Raw genomic sequence first — 18,190 nt, 5'->3', positions numbered from 1 at the left:
TGTTGTTCAGGCAACAATAATAGCACTGGAAGCTTTAAGATGCAGGCAGTAGTTCCACTTTGTGGAACAAAGTTGCAGTTATCAGCTTGCTGAACCTGTTAGCTAAATAAGCATGAAGAACTTTAATTTAACATTAATTTGTCAATAAATTATAAACAACATTATTGTTACTAATCTTGCTACACATTTTTCCCCAATCAGATGAACTTGTACTACTAATTTAGTCTGCATCCAAAGTCATTAGCAGTGACTTTGAACAGTCAGTACAACTGTTAGTGTATTTATTTAGTATTATTTTAATACATTAGGCTTGTTTTGTGTATGTGTGTTTTCTGTTGGTAGCAAATACAGCCAGTTTCTGTAGAACTGAACGGATAACGAATAACATAAGGAAAACATCCCACTTGTACTACTTAATGTATTATCCTTACCTCAATACTTTCACCTTCCTGGTAATTGTCACAATTTTAACAAGACATTTTTCTCAAAATGCCTAAACTGTATGCACTTGATTCTGGTCGAAATAACAGTAGAATGCAGTGTTTGCACAATATAATGTTCCAAAAGTTTTGAGGTTCATGACATCACAGCCTTCTATGACGATTCTGATCATAGACTGTAAAAACTGATCAGTACGTCCGCCTGGGAATCTAACCAATCTGTAAACTCTTGTTTATTTTCTGGTCTGAATATGCCAGTATAATCATTACAGAATGTGGACGTTTACAATGCGTTGCCATTGGTTAGAAATTTAGAGCATAGACTATTTCCATTTGGCTAGTAATTTGGTTTGGTCGACACTTCCATAAAAAATCCCCAAATAGGCGTACATTGGCTTATGTTTCTGCCGTTTGACACATCAAGTCACGTTGTAAATATTACGCCACTGGCAAACAATTGTACAATCTGTTGGATAGTTTTCACGCAGGGCTATATTAAAATATTTCTGACTCTGAAAAGATTTCTTCACGCTGTAAAGTGTTTTCTGTCGGTAGCAAATATGGAAGTCAGTTTCTTCTCATAACAAATAACGGGACAAACATGAAACCATCCCACTTGTACTAGGCAACTTAGTCTTATCCTTACCTCAATACTTTCATCTTCCTGGTAATTGTCACAATTTCAACAAAACCATTTTCTCAAAAATAAGCCTAACTGTATGCACTTGATTCTGGTCGAAATAACAGTAGAATGCAGTGTTGGCACAATGTTCGAAAAGTTTAGAGCTTCATGACATTACAGCCTTCTATGACGATTCTGATCAGTACGTCGCCTGGGAAACACCAATCTGCGAGCTCTTGTTTTATAGTATATATAAATAATAATATATATAGATATATATAATTTTTTTCCTGCTCTGAATTAGCCTGGATAATCATTACAGAATGTGGACTTTTTTTTGCCTCTGGCAAACAATCATACCATCTGTTGGATAGTTTTCATGTAGGTCTTTCTTAAAATATTTCTCACTCTGAATTATGGCATATTAATGTGCATGTAAATCTAGCCTACTCAATGAACCTGAAACCCAGTTGAAAAGTTGTCTTTATTTAGCTTTTCTTACATTACATATGTAGCCGCTCAGCCATGATACTCATACCTAGTGGCTAAATGGTGGCAATCCATACAAGAAGTGTGATTTGCTCAAGCAAAACACCCAATTGACTTTCTGAGACTCATACAGACATTGATTTACTTCATTGTATCTTCTTCATGACACCATTAGTGATACTCTTCATTGCAAGAAGGGCTTCGTTGCAGGCCCTAGAGATAAGTGATGGTGGTAGTAGGAATCCATAACGCCCTCTGTCCTGGAGCTCGAAGGTGAAAGAGTAGCTGATGCCCAGCTTGTAAGCCCAGTCATCAGAGCCGCCAGGGGCCAGGTCTGGAACAAAACGTGTGTCAGTGGCATTGGCTTGTTATGTAGTTTGTATCTAGAGGGGTGTGTGGAGTATTCTTCTCTCCAAAGGAAAACTCACATATGGTTTTTGCTCCTGAGCCATATCTGTAGCTGTTCCTGTAATACCTTTTGATTTTCATAGCAGCCTCCCTGGTTAGCTCAAGCTGTTGAGAAGTAATGCATCAATGGGTTGATCCTGATTTAGGATCCTGCCAATCAAACAAAATCCCCGCTGTCCATGCATTTCCCTCAGAATCTCACCAGCTCGTCATGGTTTTGAGCCTCATCGTGAGAGCAGGAATATGGGAAGAGCAACATCTGAGAGTAGGAGTGGATACTGAAGTAGAGCTTCACAGACTCCTTGTGGCTTCGCAGGAAGTTGGCCACAGCCTGTGTCTCCGGCTCCGACTCAGGAAACTGTCCGCAGTAGGTCTCATCACAAGGTTGGTTAGAGGCACCTTCAGCTGCAGGGGAGGAAGGTGAAAAGACTGTCTAAGCACTTTATATGAATAATTATAAATGGTGAATAGGTTCAAAGAGGCCTGGGTGGATATAGTTTGAATCAGCGTCCTTCAGCTCTGCTAAAATGTCGACTCACTGCACCAGTTGGCATCAAAGTTCCTATTGAGGTCAGTTCCCAAGCAATAACTGTCCTTCCTCGAGGAACGATTCTTCCTCCACATTCGGTTCTGGTTAGATAGAAGAGAACATCTTGACGAGAGTGAGAAGCAAATCATCCCTTAACAGTCCAATATTTTGACGAATATCTCTGGCAACACTAACATGAACATCATGTACTGTATTCATAGGATGATGTGCTTTGAAGTTCCTACTACTACAACACACTACAACTACACTCCTTCCTGCGTTACCTACCGTGGTCCATGTGTATTTGTATCCATCAGGATTCATCACAGGGAGGATATAGATGTCCAGTGTGTTTAACATTTGGGTTATGTCTTGATTCTGCTTGTAATGATCTAAACACTGTTGAAAGGGCATCATTAAGAAAGTGTGCTTGATTACTGGAGACTGGCGTAGTGTTGTATATGCTTGCAATATTCCATGACTTTTGAGTCAAATATGGTGGTCTAAGAGGGGCATGGTGTACTGACATGCTGCACAAACCACAGGCAGAAAGCAGGGGAAATCCACTCTCTAGCATGAATGCCACAGTCGATCCACATTGCTTTCTTTTCAGCTTTCTCCTCACCTGACAACTGAACAGAAAACAATCAACAATTAAATTTAAAAAAAGATGATGATGATCATGCTATTATATGCAGTCCAAAATATACAGAAATGAGCAGTAAACATGTACAGTGCACCTTGAGGACATAGAGTGGTCTTTTCTCATATGATGAACCAATTAGTATGGCTTTGACCTTGTCTGGGTGTTCCTGGGTGGTCTTGTTTATCCAGTGATAGATCTAAACAGGATAAAGCATGTCCACTTCACACAAACTTTGGTTACCCAAATAGTTCATCTTAATCTGAGACTGTGTACTAAAACTGTGTTTAGAACCATACGTCTTCCAAAGAATGATATTTCTCATAATATGACCAGTTGCTACGAGGGTCTGTTGAGTTCCTGGTTTGCATCTCTATCAGTTCCTCTGTGTTGGTCAGTAACACTCTAAAATAAAATTAAAATAAACTGAACTCAGTACCATACCATAAAAGTGAGTGTGCATTTAAAATCATGACAATTACTGCAAATAATTTGTCATTCAAGATAATCCAACATTACTGTGTACATCCACATACATATGTGTTACATGGTGTCTCTGGAGAAGGTCTTGTACAATCCCAGAGGAATTTGCTGGAACAAACAGGTGGACCTCGCTGTCTGCCTTGATGTACAGAGGTGAAGCAGGTTGCCACAACACCGTCTAGAGTTTCACACAAAATAGAGTATAAACAAATATATAGCAATGATTCAACTAGGACTACTCCAAATTCCAACAATGAACGGGCCTCCAGCAAATGGGTTAACTTAAAGAAAAGGTAAGCAGATGTTAATAAAGGGGCTATAACTTTTGTTTACATAATTGTAATATACATATACCTCATATTGGCTGGATATATTCTTTACAACATCTGCTTGCTCTTGTGTTGAGACTGTTATTGAGAGAACCTGGTCACTGTGAAAAATAAACATATAAATCACCAAGAACACATCAATAGGCTATAACTCAATGCTTTCAGCTACCATTATGAAAAATGTTCAGGCAACTTGACGGGCCTACATTTGCACTGAAATAACGGGTCTTCCCTATTGTACGTCATATTTTTTTGTGCATTTTCTCCTCCTTGGTACAATAGTTGTTATAGAGACACTTGCTGTAGTTACTTACTGTGTAGATGAGCAGTTTCCTGTCCTAAAGAATATGCCAAAGTTCATCAAAACAACCACCATAAGAAGAACCCTCATGATTAGGGTGTTTAAGACTTGTGCAAGGGTTTGGAAATCTGGGGGAGGGACATAGCTGTGTTGATTTAGGTAGACTTGTTTACTTAAAGTTAAATGTTAATTTTTTTAGGAGAAGCGACAGAACGTCTTTGCTGTTATATACGTAATTTCAAGAGAGGACAAAAATGATTGACATTTAGGGATTTGCAGTCAAGAGACAGTTAGGGAAGAAACTCACAGTTTAAAAAATAGTTTTTTTCGCTTTACCATTTTCACACAGGGTGGCGCTGCAGAGCAACAAAACAGATAAGACGCAGAAGAAGAACAGTTCACAGGTTATGTTTGGTTGTCAGGGCTGTCAAAATGTCTGGCCATGACCATCTGGCTTTCTGCTTATGTGAAATAACAAGGTAAACTAGCAGACCAGTTATGATATGAGCATTGCAGTGTCAATGTTCGTATGAACATTGTAAATGATATAAACAGTCTTCTTGTTGTTCCTGTTCCCTACCAATGCTTGTCTAGTCTATCCTAAAAGTTAGCTAACGTAGCTAGCTATTTGTGTTTAGGCCAGTCTAATGGTTTAGGCGCTTATTTGGCTAAATGTAAGATATCAAGCTAGCTGGTTGGTTGTCAGAACAGCTTAACACGCTGTGTAATATGTCACATTTCTTTTTATTGCCCCAGGTTATTGTGGTCATTGCTACTTCCACTACTGTTTCTGTGCGTACTTTTGACGGCCGCACTGGTTCTACTCGTCGTTGGTGTTCGCTTCTGGCTGCAGGCCAACAGGAACGCAAGGATAGCACGCGATGGACGTCCTACAGTGGCCTTCTTCCACCCTTACTGCAACGCTGGTGGCGGCGGCGAGAGAGTTCTCTGGTGCTCCTTAAGAGCTCTGCAGAATAGGTATAGCTAACAAGTATGTTGCTAGAACTAAAACATCCAATAGTAGAGGTTAAAATCCTTGCAGTCTCAAGGCTTGGAATCGGACATGTTGCAAGGCTGCTCTGTGTTCAGGTCCCATTTGTAATACACATAGAGAAATACATACTATAAAATGGATAATCAAATCTATTCTATGATCATGCCTGTCCTCCCTAGGTATCCAGACCTCTCCTTCGTGGTATACACGGGCGACCAGGGCGTGACCGGCCATCAGATTCTGGACGGAGCTAGTCGACGCTTCAACATCCAGCTTCCACGACCGGTCCAGTTTGTTTTCCTGAGGCACCGTCTGCTAGTGGAGGCCAGCCTTTTCCCTCACTTCACCCTGCTTGGACAGAGTGTGGGCTCCATCTTCCTGGGCTGGGAGGCCCTCACAGAGTTTGTCCCTGACCTCTACATAGACTCCATGGGCTATGCCTTCACCTTGCCCCTGTTCCGCTACCTTGGAGGTTGCAGAGTGGCCAGCTATGTGCACTATCCCACTATCAGCACAGACATGCTGTCTGTGGTGCAGGAGAGGAACCCCAGGTACACATGCTCTCCACATTTGGGAACCGGAAACTAGACGGGACTATAATTTTTAAGACTATAAAAGGACTATAATTTTTGTTACTGGTAATGATTGGTTATAATTGAATTTTCCAACCTGGTCAATGGAACTGACCAGGCTTTTAATGACTTAACTATCTTAATTGATTTAGTCCACTGACATGATTAGAAGTTTTTATCTGTATTGATTGTGACTGTTCCGTTACCCTTCCTCAATTCCTCCTTCAGGTTCAACAATGCAGACTTCATCTCTAACAACCTATTCCTGAGTGCAGTCAAGGTGGTGTACTACTGCCTATTTGCCCTTCTCTACGGTATGGCTGGCTCCTGCAGTGACGTGGTCATGGTCAACTCCACCTGGACCTTGGACCATATCCTGGCACTATGGCGTGCCCCCAACCGCACCAGCGTGGTGTACCCCCCCTGCGATGTCCAAGCCTTCCTCAACGTCCCACTGGAGGAGGAAGGAGACAGGAAGTCCCACTCCATTGTTTCCATTGGACAGTTCCGGCCGGAGAAGGACCATAAGTTGCAGATCCGGGCCTATGGGAAACTACTGGAGAAAAGGAGGGCGGGGCCTGGGGGGCAGGAGGCGCTGAGGCTGGTTCTGATTGGTGGCTGTCGGAACGAGGAGGACGAGGATAGAGTGCTGATGCTGAGGGGGCTGTGCCAGGAGTTGGGCATCGCAGACAAGGTGGAGTTCAAACTGAATATTCCCTTTCAGGAGCTGAAGAGAGAGTTGGGGGAGGCCACCATTGGTCTGCACACCATGTGGAACGAACACTTTGGCATAGGTGAAGAGGCAGAGACCTGACGTTTATGATGCCATGTCCATTTATGAATGATTAATACAAAACAAACTCTAAATTGATCATATACAGTGCCACAAACACTTACATAATCATATATTGTTTAATCGTCACTTGCTTAGCCTGTATCCTCTCCTTTCTCCCTAGGTGTTGTGGAGTGTATGGCAGCAGGCACGGTCATCCTAGCACACAAGTCCGGAGGCCCCAAGCTGGATATCGTGGTGCCCCACGAGGGCGGACCGACAGGCTTCCTGGCCGACGATGAGGACAGCTACGTGGACGCCATGGGGACGATCCTGGGCATGGCCCCCTCGGCTCGCCTGGAGATCCGCCGCAACGCCCGCCAGTCTGCGGCTCGCTTCTCCGACCAGGAGTTTGAGGCCTGCTTCCTGGCCGCCATGGAGCCTCTAATGGGCCTACATCTGGCACGGTAATGGATGAAAACTATTTGGACCCTTATGTATTGGATCTCCTTTCGGGACCATTTATGTTGTTGGAACTTCCCAAATAAATATGAACTATCAATGTAGAACTAGAGAGGGTACAATTTCTGGCCAAATTGTGAAGTGTGCTTGTCCAAACCTCTTGTTTCAATTGTCCGTAATGGTCACATTTTTGGAGAAAGAGAAGTTGCGCGCCTGCTGGCCGGCACACCACACTGGAGATCTTTCCAAAAGGCAATAAAAGCGACCTGGATTGCATAACGCCTGCTGTAAATGTTCGAAATTGTCAGGGGGGAGAAACTGCCCCCATCCCGCCCAGGTTCCACCAGGACGCTCCAGACAACTGTGGGTGGGCATCGTACCAGCAATGTCGCAACTCCAAGTCACCAATTGACCATCATAATTTGCGACTGTTAACCCACCACACCACAGGAGCCCTTCGCTGACAGTATGTTTCTCCGGGTGTTTCTCAAGTGCCTGCGAAGCTGTGCTCGATTTAATGGGCACAATGGAGACGTGCATATCGATTTAAAACTCGTCATTCAAGATGTATAACCTTTGGCATCTGGTACATGCCTCATTCCTTGTTCTACATCACAACAATGTATTTTGGGAGTGGCTATCAAGTAAATATTACATCAGCTGAAAGTTACCAGGACATGGCAGTCACCTGTGAGTGGGTGGGGTATGAACCCATCACTCCTTCGATAAGGCTTTAGGAATTTAGGATTATACTTACACACCTGGCAAGCGTTTACGTAGATTGGCAATAAGATCACATGACCCATACACCTGTCCAGATACATTTGATCAAATGCAACAATCCCCAGGCTAGAAACAGTTAGCAGATCTAGCTCTAACATTGAGTCTATGGGGAACCAAGTCCTCAAAACTGACTGCTTGTTTTATGTGTGTAAGTCCTTTCCCAACTGGATGGGCTTCATGCTGTGACTAGGGTGAGCACCCGTCCTGCTTTGCGTTGTATCGCACCTGGTCCCGCACGTCGCATATTGAAAATGCTGTGCGATACAACGCAAAGCAGGACGGGTGGTCACCCTAGCTGTGACCCATCCATGTTATAAAATGAATACTTTTTTTACTTTTTTTTTTTTACTGTAGAAATCATACCTGTTATTTTCCTTGATGTTCTGTACACTGGAAATTATGGCGTTCTCTGATGAATTATTGTTTAGAATGTCAAATAACGCTTGCACAGTGGTTCTCAACCCTGGTCCTCAAGTACCCCTGTCCTGCATGTTTTAGATAGTTCCCTGTTCCAACACACCTGATTCAAATGAATGGTCGTTAACAGGCTTCTGCATAACTTGATAACGACCCATTTATTTGAATCAGGTGTGTTGAAGCAGGGAAACATGCAGGACAGGGGGTACTTGAGGACCAGGGTTGAGAACCAGGGTTGAGAACCACTGCTATCATAATGTATTTAATGTAATGTATTGTATTTTTATATAGAATATATATAATAAATATACGTTCATAAAACATTATTAGTCCTTTGATACATGTTCTGCATGGTCTTAAACCAGCTATTGTACCAAGAAGGTGTCACAGAGGGTTCAGACATTCGATTACCATTAGATTAATAAATGTGAACGTGAAATATCCTCATGGCTGAGTGTGTTATTGTACATTCTAGGGGTGGGGGAAAAAATCGATTCACATATGAATTGCGATTCAGTCTTCTAGGTATTCACATCGATTAACACATTTCAAAAATCTTTAAAAAAAAATATTTTTTATGTAAGCATATGTTGAATCAAAATTTGATTAAAAATGAATTGATTTTTAATCGAATTGTGAGGTAACAAAAGATTCCCACCCCTATTTGTATAAGATGCAGGACCAGACAGACAAAGTATGATGAAAAAAGACAGTGAGACCAGGTGAGGTATGCTTTGAACATTTATACTGTGATCTTCGGTTTATATGCAAGTCAGAGGAATAATAATTCTGCATCTCGCCCCATTTTCTTCATTTTAATTGGCCCCGGAATCAGATTAAAACACTTTAATAACTTAATGCCTATTTTAGTCAGACAGGGTTACAACCAGGATAATGATATTTGGTGATATGAAAACATACAGTTTCCCAAAGGCAAGAAGCATGGTGGATAAGCAAGATAACATGAGCATTCTACAACCTCTGATAACGGTCCATGGTGGTTGTGGTTAACCATGCCAACGGTGAGGCCATGTTCGGTAAGTTTCACCCTGTCGTTGGCAGAGACAACACTAGCACCCTGGAAAAGAAGGCATTGCTGCAAGGAAATAAAATCAATCTAGAACAATCCCAGCTTGTTTAAAACCTATGTATGTACCACATATAACTGACTGGTGTGTTAATGACTCATTCTAAATGGATTGCTATAGATGGGCTGGGCAGAGGCAGAGATTGGCACCCCACCAAGTTAAGTCATGGACCAGGATATGTAGGGGAATTAAAAGCAACATTCAGTCTCATGCCAGCTATATGAGTTCCTCATAGAGAGGGGGTTTTGCTAGACAGTTCTAGCCATAACCGAAGAATCTGTCTTGTCCCGGACGGATCAAATCCGATCCATCCATTCAGTACATTCTATATCTAGGGTTTAGGCCAGGTGACAGGCAGAAGGCAGAGGCCAGGGGGACCAGAGGGAGGGGGATGAGAGGTAGGGGGGGGGGATGAGAGGGAGGGGGGGGGAGCAGAGGGAGGGGGGGGGGAGCAGCAGCCAGAACTGTACAGATATGAAGAGAAGAAGATCAGGTCTGAGATGGAGCCAACACAACACACTCCACAGACTCACAAGGCCCACAGAGACACACAACACACCTCGTGCCATTTCTTAACATCTTCGCTTAAGCCACGTTTGTCTATGCATTAAATAAAAAAATAAGACGATAATACAAACAGAATTTTTCAAAACACATCACTCATTGTTTCCGGACACAGTCTATGGACAGCATCTCCTTTTGCCATTTGAGATCCATAAAGTCTGTGCAATCTTCTGTGATATAAGGCTTCCTTCTGAATTGGTTTTGCTAAATCGAAGCAGAGAAATATGAGACACTTCTACAACATTCTAATAATACTTGAGACATCAAAAACACACTGGAAACCCTCCAATATCTGACTCAAGATCCATCATTTCTAATCAAGTATTCCCCAATTTCTCCAAACCTGTCTATACACTGTCACATTCCCTGTTCATGGTGTCAAAACATATAGATTTTGCCTTTCGCTAACCAGCTATTAAAAACGTTACTATAAAATAAAAAAATCCTTTCATGTATTATTAAATAATTTCATATAAAAACAAAACAATCCCTGTTCCAGAAAGGCCTTCCTAATGGTTACTACTTCATACACCCACGCACACGCTCGCATGCACGCGCACACACACACACACAGATACACACACACACAGACACCCACACACAGACACACACACACACACACACACACAAGAGCTTCATGTTTTACAGCTTTGTCCAAACAGGAGGTCCATGCAGTACCAATGCAAATAAATCCTGAAGTTAAGATGGTTTTCTCAATACGTGGCACAAACATATGGCGAAGCTGATACGTGTTTTGGCGTTTCAGTTCAGTATTTACACGGCAAAGTATTCACCGGGACCCTCGTCACCGAGGGGCAAAAAGAGTTCCGTTTCGGCTGACTGTACCTTCTGGTACAATCTCCAGAGGAAGCATAGCTCCGCTAAATATCCTAGCATCCTTCAGCGCTCTCAAGTTAGTTTGGTGGTGTCCCCGCGTTTGGGCGGCGCGGGCGGGGGTCCACGCCGCAGTGTTGCATAGCCTGAGATGTTCCCGGACATGTAGCCCCCTCCCCCCTGACCCTGCTGGTCTAGCAGCAGCTCCGGGGGCGGGGGGGGCAGCAGGGCCATGTCATCCATGGTCCCCACAGGCTCCATCTTGCCTGTCAGGCGGGAGGAAGTGAGAGAACCCTGCCGCCCTACCGACTTCCTCTTCAGAGTCCTGCTCAGGTCATCCAGGAAGTTGGGCTGGCCCGATGAGCTGCCCTTGGGAGAGGTGGGCGGGGGGAAGGGAGAGCCCTGCAGGGGGGGTGGGGACAGGGGTGGGGGCTCCGGGGTGGTGTTGTTGCGTCGCAGCAGCGTGGGCGGGGCGGTTTTCTTCAGGGAGCCTTTACCCCAGGAGTTGTTGGTCGCTGGGGGGGTGGGGGTGGTCTGGGGCTGGGGGTTGACTACCGCAACCTTGGGAATACCGTTGTGGCCATCCCCGGGGAGGGGGGGAGGGGGTAAGAGGTCGGAGGCCGGAGGAGGAGGGGGGAAGAAGGCGCACTCGGGGGGAGGGGAGGGAAAGTCGGCACTGGGCTGCTTCGCTTGTCCCACTTTGGCCTGCAGGGCCAGGGGCAGGTTGGACAGGTTCAGCTTGCCCGGTTTGGGAGGAGCCGAGGGGCCTGCGGAGAAGGAGTCCTTGGAGGGGGAGCAGGAGGCGTTGGAGGGGGGAGGAGGCGAGGAGGTGGAGGAGTGGGGAGCAAACTTGCTCAGCAGGTTCCTCCTGGACTCTTGGTAGGACGCCGAGGAGTCCTCCTTGATGCTGGAGTTCCTCTGAGGTGTGGGAGGGGGCTTCTTGCCACCCCAGCTGGGGGGGGAGGGGGCGCACGCGGAGGTAGACCTCCTCACAGGTGAGCCCAGGTTCCCAGGGGGAAGAGGGGGAGGTGGAGGGGTGGGGCCCGTGATCGGGGCAGGCGGAGGGGGGGGAGGGGCAGGAAAAGCCAGGCCGCTCTCTGGAGGAGGAGGGGGAAACTCTGGGGACTGCTGCTGGCCCTGACCCCCTCCCGGCTGCCATTTTGGTTTGGCCTTCACAGCGGGGGGGGACAGGGGGGCCTTGGGGCTGTCCACGTGATTGGCCTGGAACCCAGGGAACTGGCTCGCCAACTGCTTGACCAGTGAGGTGGTGGAGGCGGCCTGGGAGGACATGGGCGATGGCTTGGAGAGGCTGTGCTGTTTGGGCAGGGTAGGTGGAGGCTGGTTGGGGCTGTGGCCTATCTGGAGGCTATGCTGCTTCTTCATGGACACCGGAGGTGGAGGGGGCGGTGGAGGGGGCGGGTTCTGAGATGCTGGAGGCGGAGTGGGTACGAAGGGACAGACTGGTGACGTGGGCTTGAGGGCAGCCTGGGGGAGAAAGCCCGGGGAGAAGGTCTTGGGCGGGGCAGGAGGGGGCGCGGGCGGGAACTGCTGGTGCAGGAGAGGAGGGGGGGCGGGCACCGGGAAGTGCTGGGGAGGTGGAGGCGGCGGAGGGGGCGGGGGCAGTGGCGGAGGAGGTGGGGGGGGAGCCGGCGGGGGAGATTCCACCATGCCGGCCGGGGGGGACAGGTCCTGGGGGGGGCTGGGGAACCTCTCGGCCAGGGCCTGCTGGAGGCTGTTGGAGCCGCCGGGCAGACAGAAGCCCGGCATGGGGGCGGGTGGGGGGGGAGGAGGAGGGGGGGGAGGGTAGGACACCACGTTGCTCTGGGGAGGTGGCGGGGGCGGAGGGGGAATGAACTGGGGGGGCAGTGTCGCCGGGCTGGGGGGCCCCAGCTTGAGAATGGCCATGGCCGAACCCGGAGCAGGCATGGAGGGAGGGGGGGGAGGAGGTGGGGGGGGCGGAACATTGACCATGCTGTTGACGTGCAGCTTGACCGGAGCCTGGGGGGGAGGGGCTGGAGGCGGGGCCGGCTGATGGGCAAATGGGTGGAGCCTGTGGTGATTGGCAGCCTGGGAGGCGTTCTGCAGGCGTGTGATGGTGCTGTACTTGGCGAACATGGTGGGGGTGGAGTGATGGGGAACGCTGGGAGGGGGAGGAGGGGGAGGAGGAGGAGGAGGAGGCGGTGGGGGGGGCGGCGGGGAGGGCTGCGGGGGCATGTGGGTGTGGCTGCTGCGGGTCTGGGGGTGTTGCTGTGGGGGCGGGGCCTGGTACTGTTGGGGGGGCGGGGCCTGGTACTGTTGGGGGGGCGGGGCCTGGTACTGTTGGAGGGGCGGGGCCTGGTACTGTTGGAGGGGCGGGGCCTGGTAATGTTGGGGGGGAGGGGCCTGGTACTGTTGGGGGGGAGGGGCCTGGTAATGTTGGGGGGGAGGGGCCTGGTACTGTTGGGGGGGAGGGGCCTGGTACTGTTGGGGGGGCGGGTGCTGGTACTGTTGGGGTGGTGGTGGGGGAAAGTGTTGGATGGGTTCCTGTTGGTACTTCTGAGGGGATTGGGGCTGGAGCTGGGTTTGAGGCTGAACTTGTGGCTGGGGCTGAAGCTGGACTTGAGGCTGGGGCTGGACTTGAGGTTGGGGCTGGACTTGAGGTTGGGGCTGGACTTGAGGCTGGGGTTGGACTTGGGGCTGGGGCTGGACTTGAGGCTGGGGCTGGACTTGGGGCTGGACTTGAGGCTGGGGTTGAGGCTGGACTTGGGGCTGGGGTTGAGGCTGGACTTGGGGCTGGACTTGAGGCTGGGGTTGGGGCTGGGGCTGGACTTGTGGTTGAGGCTGGGCTGGTGGTCCGGGGGGGGCCTCCGTCTGCTGGGCTTGTCTGTGACTGTGGGGGGGGTGGGGGAGGGTGGCTCCTCTGTGAGACTCCATCCTCATCTGGAACAACAAGACAAAGCAGGAGCCACTCAGACACCCACCCAGTCCAACCACAGGGGAGGCAGCAGAGCGGACACACAGAGAGAGAGATGGTAGAGAGAGAGAGAGATGGTAGAGAGAGAGATGGTAGAGAGAGATACACAGAGAGAGAGACGGTAGAGAGAGAGATAGATGGTAGAGAGAGATACACAGAGAGAGAGACGGTAGAGAGAGAGAGATGGTAGAGAGAGATACACAGAGAGAGAGAGAGACGGTAGAGAGAGGTCTCACCCGAGTGTTCTCCTCCATCTGGGTGCCTCTCTTCCAGGCCTCGGAGAAGATGGAGCTCACGCCGCTCTGGGAGCGGCCGTGCGAGGAGCCCGTGTCCACCCCGCTGTCAGACTGGCCCGAGTGGTTGGACTGGGACTCTGACCGCCACAGAGCCACACAGAGACAGTGACGTTAGAGCGATGAGCGCTGCGTGTGTGTGTGTGGGGGGGTGCGTGAGCCCCTGTGTGTGTGTGTGTAGGGGGGGTGCGTGAGCCCCTGTGTGTGTGTGTGTGGGGGGGGTGCGTGAGCCCCTGTGTGTGTGTGTGTGGGGGGGGTGCGTGAGCCCCTGTGTGTGTGTGTGGGGGGGGGATGCGTGAGCCCCTGTGTGTGTGTGTGGGGGGGGGGGTGCGTGAGCCCCTGTGTGTGTGTGTGGGGGGGGGTGCGTGAGCCCCTGTGTGTGTGTGTGTGTGTGGGGGGGTGCGTGAGCCTCTGTGTGTGTGTGGGGGGGGGGGGTGCGTGAGCCCCTGTGTGTGTGTGTGGCGTGGCGGTCTCACCTGGTATGCTGGCAGAGCTGGAGCCAGAGCGGATGCTGGAGGTGGAGAGGGAGGACCAGTCGTACGCTGCCTCCGTACGCTTCATGGCCTCCTGATAGTTCCCGTACAGCTGCTTCCCGTACTGCACAAGCACAGGACCACAACATGAACAACATCTTCACCCTACTTGCCTCGGGGGGAATGTCCCTGTAAGTCGCTCTGGTTAAGAGCGTCTGCTAAATGACTACATGTAAATGAGGCAGCTCTGGCTTGAAGAGGGCATGCGTGTGTGTGTGTGTGTGTGTGTGTGTGTGTGTGTGTGTGTGGGGGGGGGGTCATTCTGGTTATATATCTGATATGAGGTTCTCTAGGAGTTACCTTGGCGATGCGGATCCCGTTAACCCATTGGTGGAGGGTTCTGACATCATCGCAGCACAGGTACTTGATGTACTGCGACTTCTTCTGGATCTGTGGATGCTGAAACACACACAGAGTGAGAGAGAGAGAGAGATGAGGGGTAAGTTACCATGGCGACGCCACGTTCCACCGTGTCCAAAGATCCTCGTTTGTTCCCCTACCGAACCCCGAGGCGCGTCTCATGAGGGATAAAGATAGCTCTCCCTGCGTCAGGAGGAGAGGCTGAAATAGACCGCTGACTGTCAACAAAGACCGGGGAAATAACACGGTTGCTCTTCTCTGACACGCAAAACACCAAGTGGATCCAGGAAGTGAATTAGTAGGTATTATCAGTTCAGTGTCTGTAGCAGGCCTTCTCCAGAAACAGACAAGTTGATAACAGGCTTTTAAGTCAATACTGCATTCGGCCAAACACTGAAAGTGCCGTCATACGTGACAATTATTCGCTCTCAGCATCTTGAAGGGTGCACCACTAATGTCTGCCACTAGATAGCAGTACACAAACCTCCATCAGTGTCCATGCATCCCTAGACTGCAGTAACCATATTCCATTTACTTGTCCCATAAAAGACACCGATACCTGCTTTGGTATTTTATCCTATCCATTTAACAACAAGGGCACCTTGTTAATCTAATCAAATGCACTGGAAGTCTATTTTATGGAATTGTATTTGTTTTTTTTAGCTGGTTGCTTCTGAGGCAGCATGACAAAGCAGGAGAGAGGAGCTGGCAGCAGACATACGATCATTCCAGGGTGTTCTAATGGAGGTTGTAATGGAGGTTCTAATGGCCTAAAGTGGACAGGCCTTCAGCGTTCAGGCCTCACAGGATACTGTTAATGTGTTCCCGCGGGAACACATTCGTTCTCACAGAACACGTTCGGACGGTTTTACCAAGGAACAGACACGTGGGTGAACTGGCCACGAGGAGGATTAGGAGTTATTTTCCCTCAGGGTAAAGATGCGCCACTGGTTTCCATCATTTATTGGACAGTTTTGGAGGGACGTTTGACCGAAAAAGACTACCAGGGCACTCCAGGGGTGTTTACCTTGAGAGCCAAGCAGTAGTCTGTGGGGGCCTTGTATTTGCTCCGGTAGTCTTGGCCGTAATAGACGTTGACGTGGTCCAGCTGGAGGAAGCACACCAGGTCCCTTGAAGCCTACAGGACGGAAGAGAGGGAAATGGGTTGATTATAAATGATGGAAAATGTAGTCCAAGGCCTAGCAAGGTCTATACATTCCTATAGGGTTTTTATAAAGAAAACTACAATGTAGATCCCTAACAATTCCAATGGGGGGTGTTAAATAGGTCCCTATTTTACCCCTAATGCCCCCAAAGAGAGAAGAGAGGCATGGCTCACTGATGTACTGACTACTGTGTCATCATTTCCCCAAACAGGAAATACCAGACAGCTGATCATGCTGATTGTGTGGATCTGTTTCTCATAACCTCATCTTTCAATCAAAGACGGTATGACAGAGCCACGAAAACACGCAGATACACCCAAACACACACACCCACACACTCGAAACGCACACACACAACTGACCTTGGCTTTGCCTTTGGGTACATAGTAGATTCCTGACGCTCGGAGCAGGAAGTAGCGTTTTTTCCAGGACTTTTTCCCATCCTCCTTCAGCCAGAGCACTCCCTCTATCTCTGGTACAGACACCGAGCTGCCACAGAAACACTCCTGTGGAAAACACCAGAAACCACCGTCACCACCTGAATAACCGCCGCTGAAGGTTTGTTTGTGTGGAGACGACAGTGTCAGTGATGATGATTTTAAGAGTGTACGAATATGTTTCTGTGAAGGCTTTTATCACCTCAAGCAGAGCCTCTTTGTTCCTGTCAGCCATTTCTGTGGTCTCCTTCCGCCCCAACAAGTAGTTCTGATGATCACATAGGACATGGCAGATGAGACAGGTGAGAACACATGGTCAGGAATGTCAAATAAGGAGCCCGCTTACACACACCTAACCATCTCATGTCAAATGAATTATTCACCCTTAGTCTTAGAGCTGTGTGACCTACTTCTAAGACACACATATGGGCACGCACACACACACACACACACACGATACTTAGCATGCATAAACAATGTGTGTTCACAACACTCACAGTCAGTTCACACACATCGTACTGTGAGTGTGGAGACACAGAGGAGAGAGAGAGAGCCATCCTTATTCAACCACGCGGGCGGACAACATCTCACCTGGGGGTTCTTGAAGAGCGCGTACTTCTCAATGCGCTCGATGAACATCAGCTTGTTGTGGCTGTCCCTGGTCCAGTTCAGCAAGTTCTCCACCAAGTTCTCGTGGTCTTCAAAGATGCGCTCTTAAATGAGACAAGAGAGCTCTGGGTTAAAACCTCAGCGGGTAGCCACCTCATTCTCGACTGGGCTTAGGTGGAAGACCAGTCCGCCATTATTCGTTTCTCAATCAGCCTCCCCCTACATTAAAACCTTCTCCAAGTTCAGCAATGAGCTTCACGTTAACGGAGACATCCGGTCATCTCCTCCCTCTGTCCCCCCGCTGGCCTCACCCATCTTCAGCTCGTTGATGGTCTCCACCAGGGACCAGTCGGGGCTGTAGCCACAGTGAGACTTGTCCAGCAGGCTGTCCAGCACCTGCCTGACCGTCTGCCTCTCGTCCACCATCATGGTCTTGGAGCTCTCGTCCGACATGTGCACCCGGATCACCAGCTGGAGGAACAGGTGGAGGAGGAGGGAGGAGCAGGAGGAGGATGAGGGAGGAGGATGAGGGATGAGGAGGAGGAGGGAGGAGGAAGAGGATGAGGTGGGAGGATGAGGGAGGAGGATGAGGGAGGAGAAAGAGGATGAGGGAGGAGGAAGAGGATGAGGGAGGAGGAAGAGGATGAGGGAGGAGGATGAGGGAGGAGGAAGAGGATGAGGGAGGAGGAAGAGGGAGGAGGAAGAGGAAGGTTGAGTCTTTTAGATATTTACTAGATACATAAACTGTAAAAAATCAGTTCCATCTGAACAGCAGGGCCTGGTTGAATGCCCTGGATGACTGAGTCAAAATACAACCACCACTGTAATCCCCTCCCACAGGGATCAGTACATCCAATCAGCATGTCAATAATCGTGTTTAAGTCGACCCCTAAGCCAATCAGATGCCAGAAAAGAAGCAGAGCCTCATGGAGTCTGACCTACATCCCTGTTGTAGTAAAGACTACCCTCCCAAAACATTATCCTTCCAAAAAACAAATGCAGACATTTCGGCCTTTGGCTGAAGCAGACCCATATCCGTCATTTATTGGAGTGAAGGGATGTAGAACACAAATAAAAGATCACAATAAAATACAAGCAGTTCCAATATT

At 48.7% G+C, this 18,190-nt stretch overlaps 3 protein-coding genes across 4 annotated transcripts in view; 1 reads left to right on the top strand and 2 right to left on the bottom strand.

Annotated features, from left to right (window-relative positions):
* Positions 1 to 1,532: 1,532 nt before the first annotated feature.
* cpb2 (carboxypeptidase B2 (plasma)) lies at positions 1,533 to 4,339 on the bottom strand. The gene is made up of 11 exons (XM_067260531.1): positions 4,258 to 4,339; positions 3,969 to 4,044; positions 3,668 to 3,792; positions 3,431 to 3,536; positions 3,229 to 3,330; positions 3,016 to 3,120; positions 2,777 to 2,887; positions 2,499 to 2,589; positions 2,162 to 2,364; positions 1,980 to 2,064; positions 1,533 to 1,885 (listed from the first exon to the last, which is right to left on the bottom strand). Exons 1-11 carry the CDS (start codon positions 4,332 to 4,334, stop codon positions 1,698 to 1,700), a joined length of 1,269 nt encoding a protein of 422 aa, XP_067116632.1. The 5' UTR covers positions 4,335 to 4,339; the 3' UTR covers positions 1,533 to 1,697.
* Positions 4,340 to 4,652: 313 nt separating this feature from the next.
* On the top strand, positions 4,653 to 8,646 carry alg11 (ALG11 alpha-1,2-mannosyltransferase). Of its 2 annotated transcripts, XM_067260390.1 has the most exons (6): positions 4,653 to 4,723; positions 5,001 to 5,222; positions 5,418 to 5,789; positions 6,039 to 6,604; positions 6,767 to 7,049; positions 7,981 to 8,646. In XM_067260390.1, exons 1-6 carry the CDS (start codon positions 4,677 to 4,679, stop codon positions 8,015 to 8,017), a joined length of 1,527 nt encoding a protein of 508 aa, XP_067116491.1. In that variant the 5' UTR covers positions 4,653 to 4,676; the 3' UTR covers positions 8,018 to 8,646. The 2 variants fall into 2 exon arrangements, with proteins under 2 accessions (XP_067116491.1, XP_067116492.1); XM_067260391.1 differs by having other exon boundaries at positions 6,767 to 8,646.
* Positions 8,647 to 9,740: 1,094 nt separating this feature from the next.
* The window catches only part of raph1b (Ras association (RalGDS/AF-6) and pleckstrin homology domains 1b), a 35,116-nt gene continuing 26,666 nt past the window's right edge, over positions 9,741 to 18,190 (bottom strand). Inside the window, 10 exon segments of the mRNA XM_067260997.1 lie at positions 9,741 to 13,046; positions 13,473 to 13,649; positions 13,920 to 14,056; positions 14,453 to 14,573; positions 14,810 to 14,908; positions 15,897 to 16,007; positions 16,398 to 16,541; positions 16,675 to 16,740; positions 17,064 to 17,185; positions 17,393 to 17,552. Coding sequence (XP_067117098.1) covers positions 10,806 to 13,046; positions 13,473 to 13,649; positions 13,920 to 14,056; positions 14,453 to 14,573; positions 14,810 to 14,908; positions 15,897 to 16,007; positions 16,398 to 16,541; positions 16,675 to 16,740; positions 17,064 to 17,185; positions 17,393 to 17,552 — 3,378 coding nt within the window. The 3' untranslated portion in view covers positions 9,741 to 10,805.

This window comes from Osmerus mordax, chromosome 22, assembly GCF_038355195.1.
Source record: "Osmerus mordax isolate fOsmMor3 chromosome 22, fOsmMor3.pri, whole genome shotgun sequence".
Classification (NCBI taxonomy): domain Eukaryota; kingdom Metazoa; phylum Chordata; class Actinopteri; order Osmeriformes; family Osmeridae; genus Osmerus; species Osmerus mordax.
Note: the sequence above shows the minus strand (reverse complement) of the source record. Positions and strands in the feature narration are given on the sequence as shown.

What these genes read in the sequence shown, in the direction of transcription:
- alg11 (XM_067260390.1), top strand. Translation starts at nt 4,677, where the DNA reads ATGTCTGGCCATGACCATCTGGCTTTCTGCTTATGTGAAATAACAAG. An exon ending in TGCTTATGTGAAATAACAAG is followed by an intron (nt 4,724 to 5,000) that starts GTAAACTAGCAG and finishes TTATTGCCCCAG; the next exon opens with GTTATTGTGGTCATTGCTAC. An exon ending in GAACGAACACTTTGGCATAG is followed by an intron (nt 6,605 to 6,766) that starts GTGAAGAGGCAG and finishes CTTTCTCCCTAG; the next exon opens with GTGTTGTGGAGTGTATGGCA.
- cpb2 (XM_067260531.1), bottom strand. Translation starts at nt 4,334, where the DNA reads ATGAGGGTTCTTCTTATGGTGGTTGTTTTGATGAACTTTGGCATATTC. An exon ending in GGAAACTGCTCATCTACACA is followed by an intron (nt 4,045 to 4,257) that starts GTAAGTAACTAC and finishes TATTTTTCACAG; the next exon opens with TGACCAGGTTCTCTCAATAA. An exon ending in CTTTGATGCCAACTGGTGCA is followed by an intron (nt 2,365 to 2,498) that starts GTGAGTCGACAT and finishes CCTCCCCTGCAG; the next exon opens with CTGAAGGTGCCTCTAACCAA.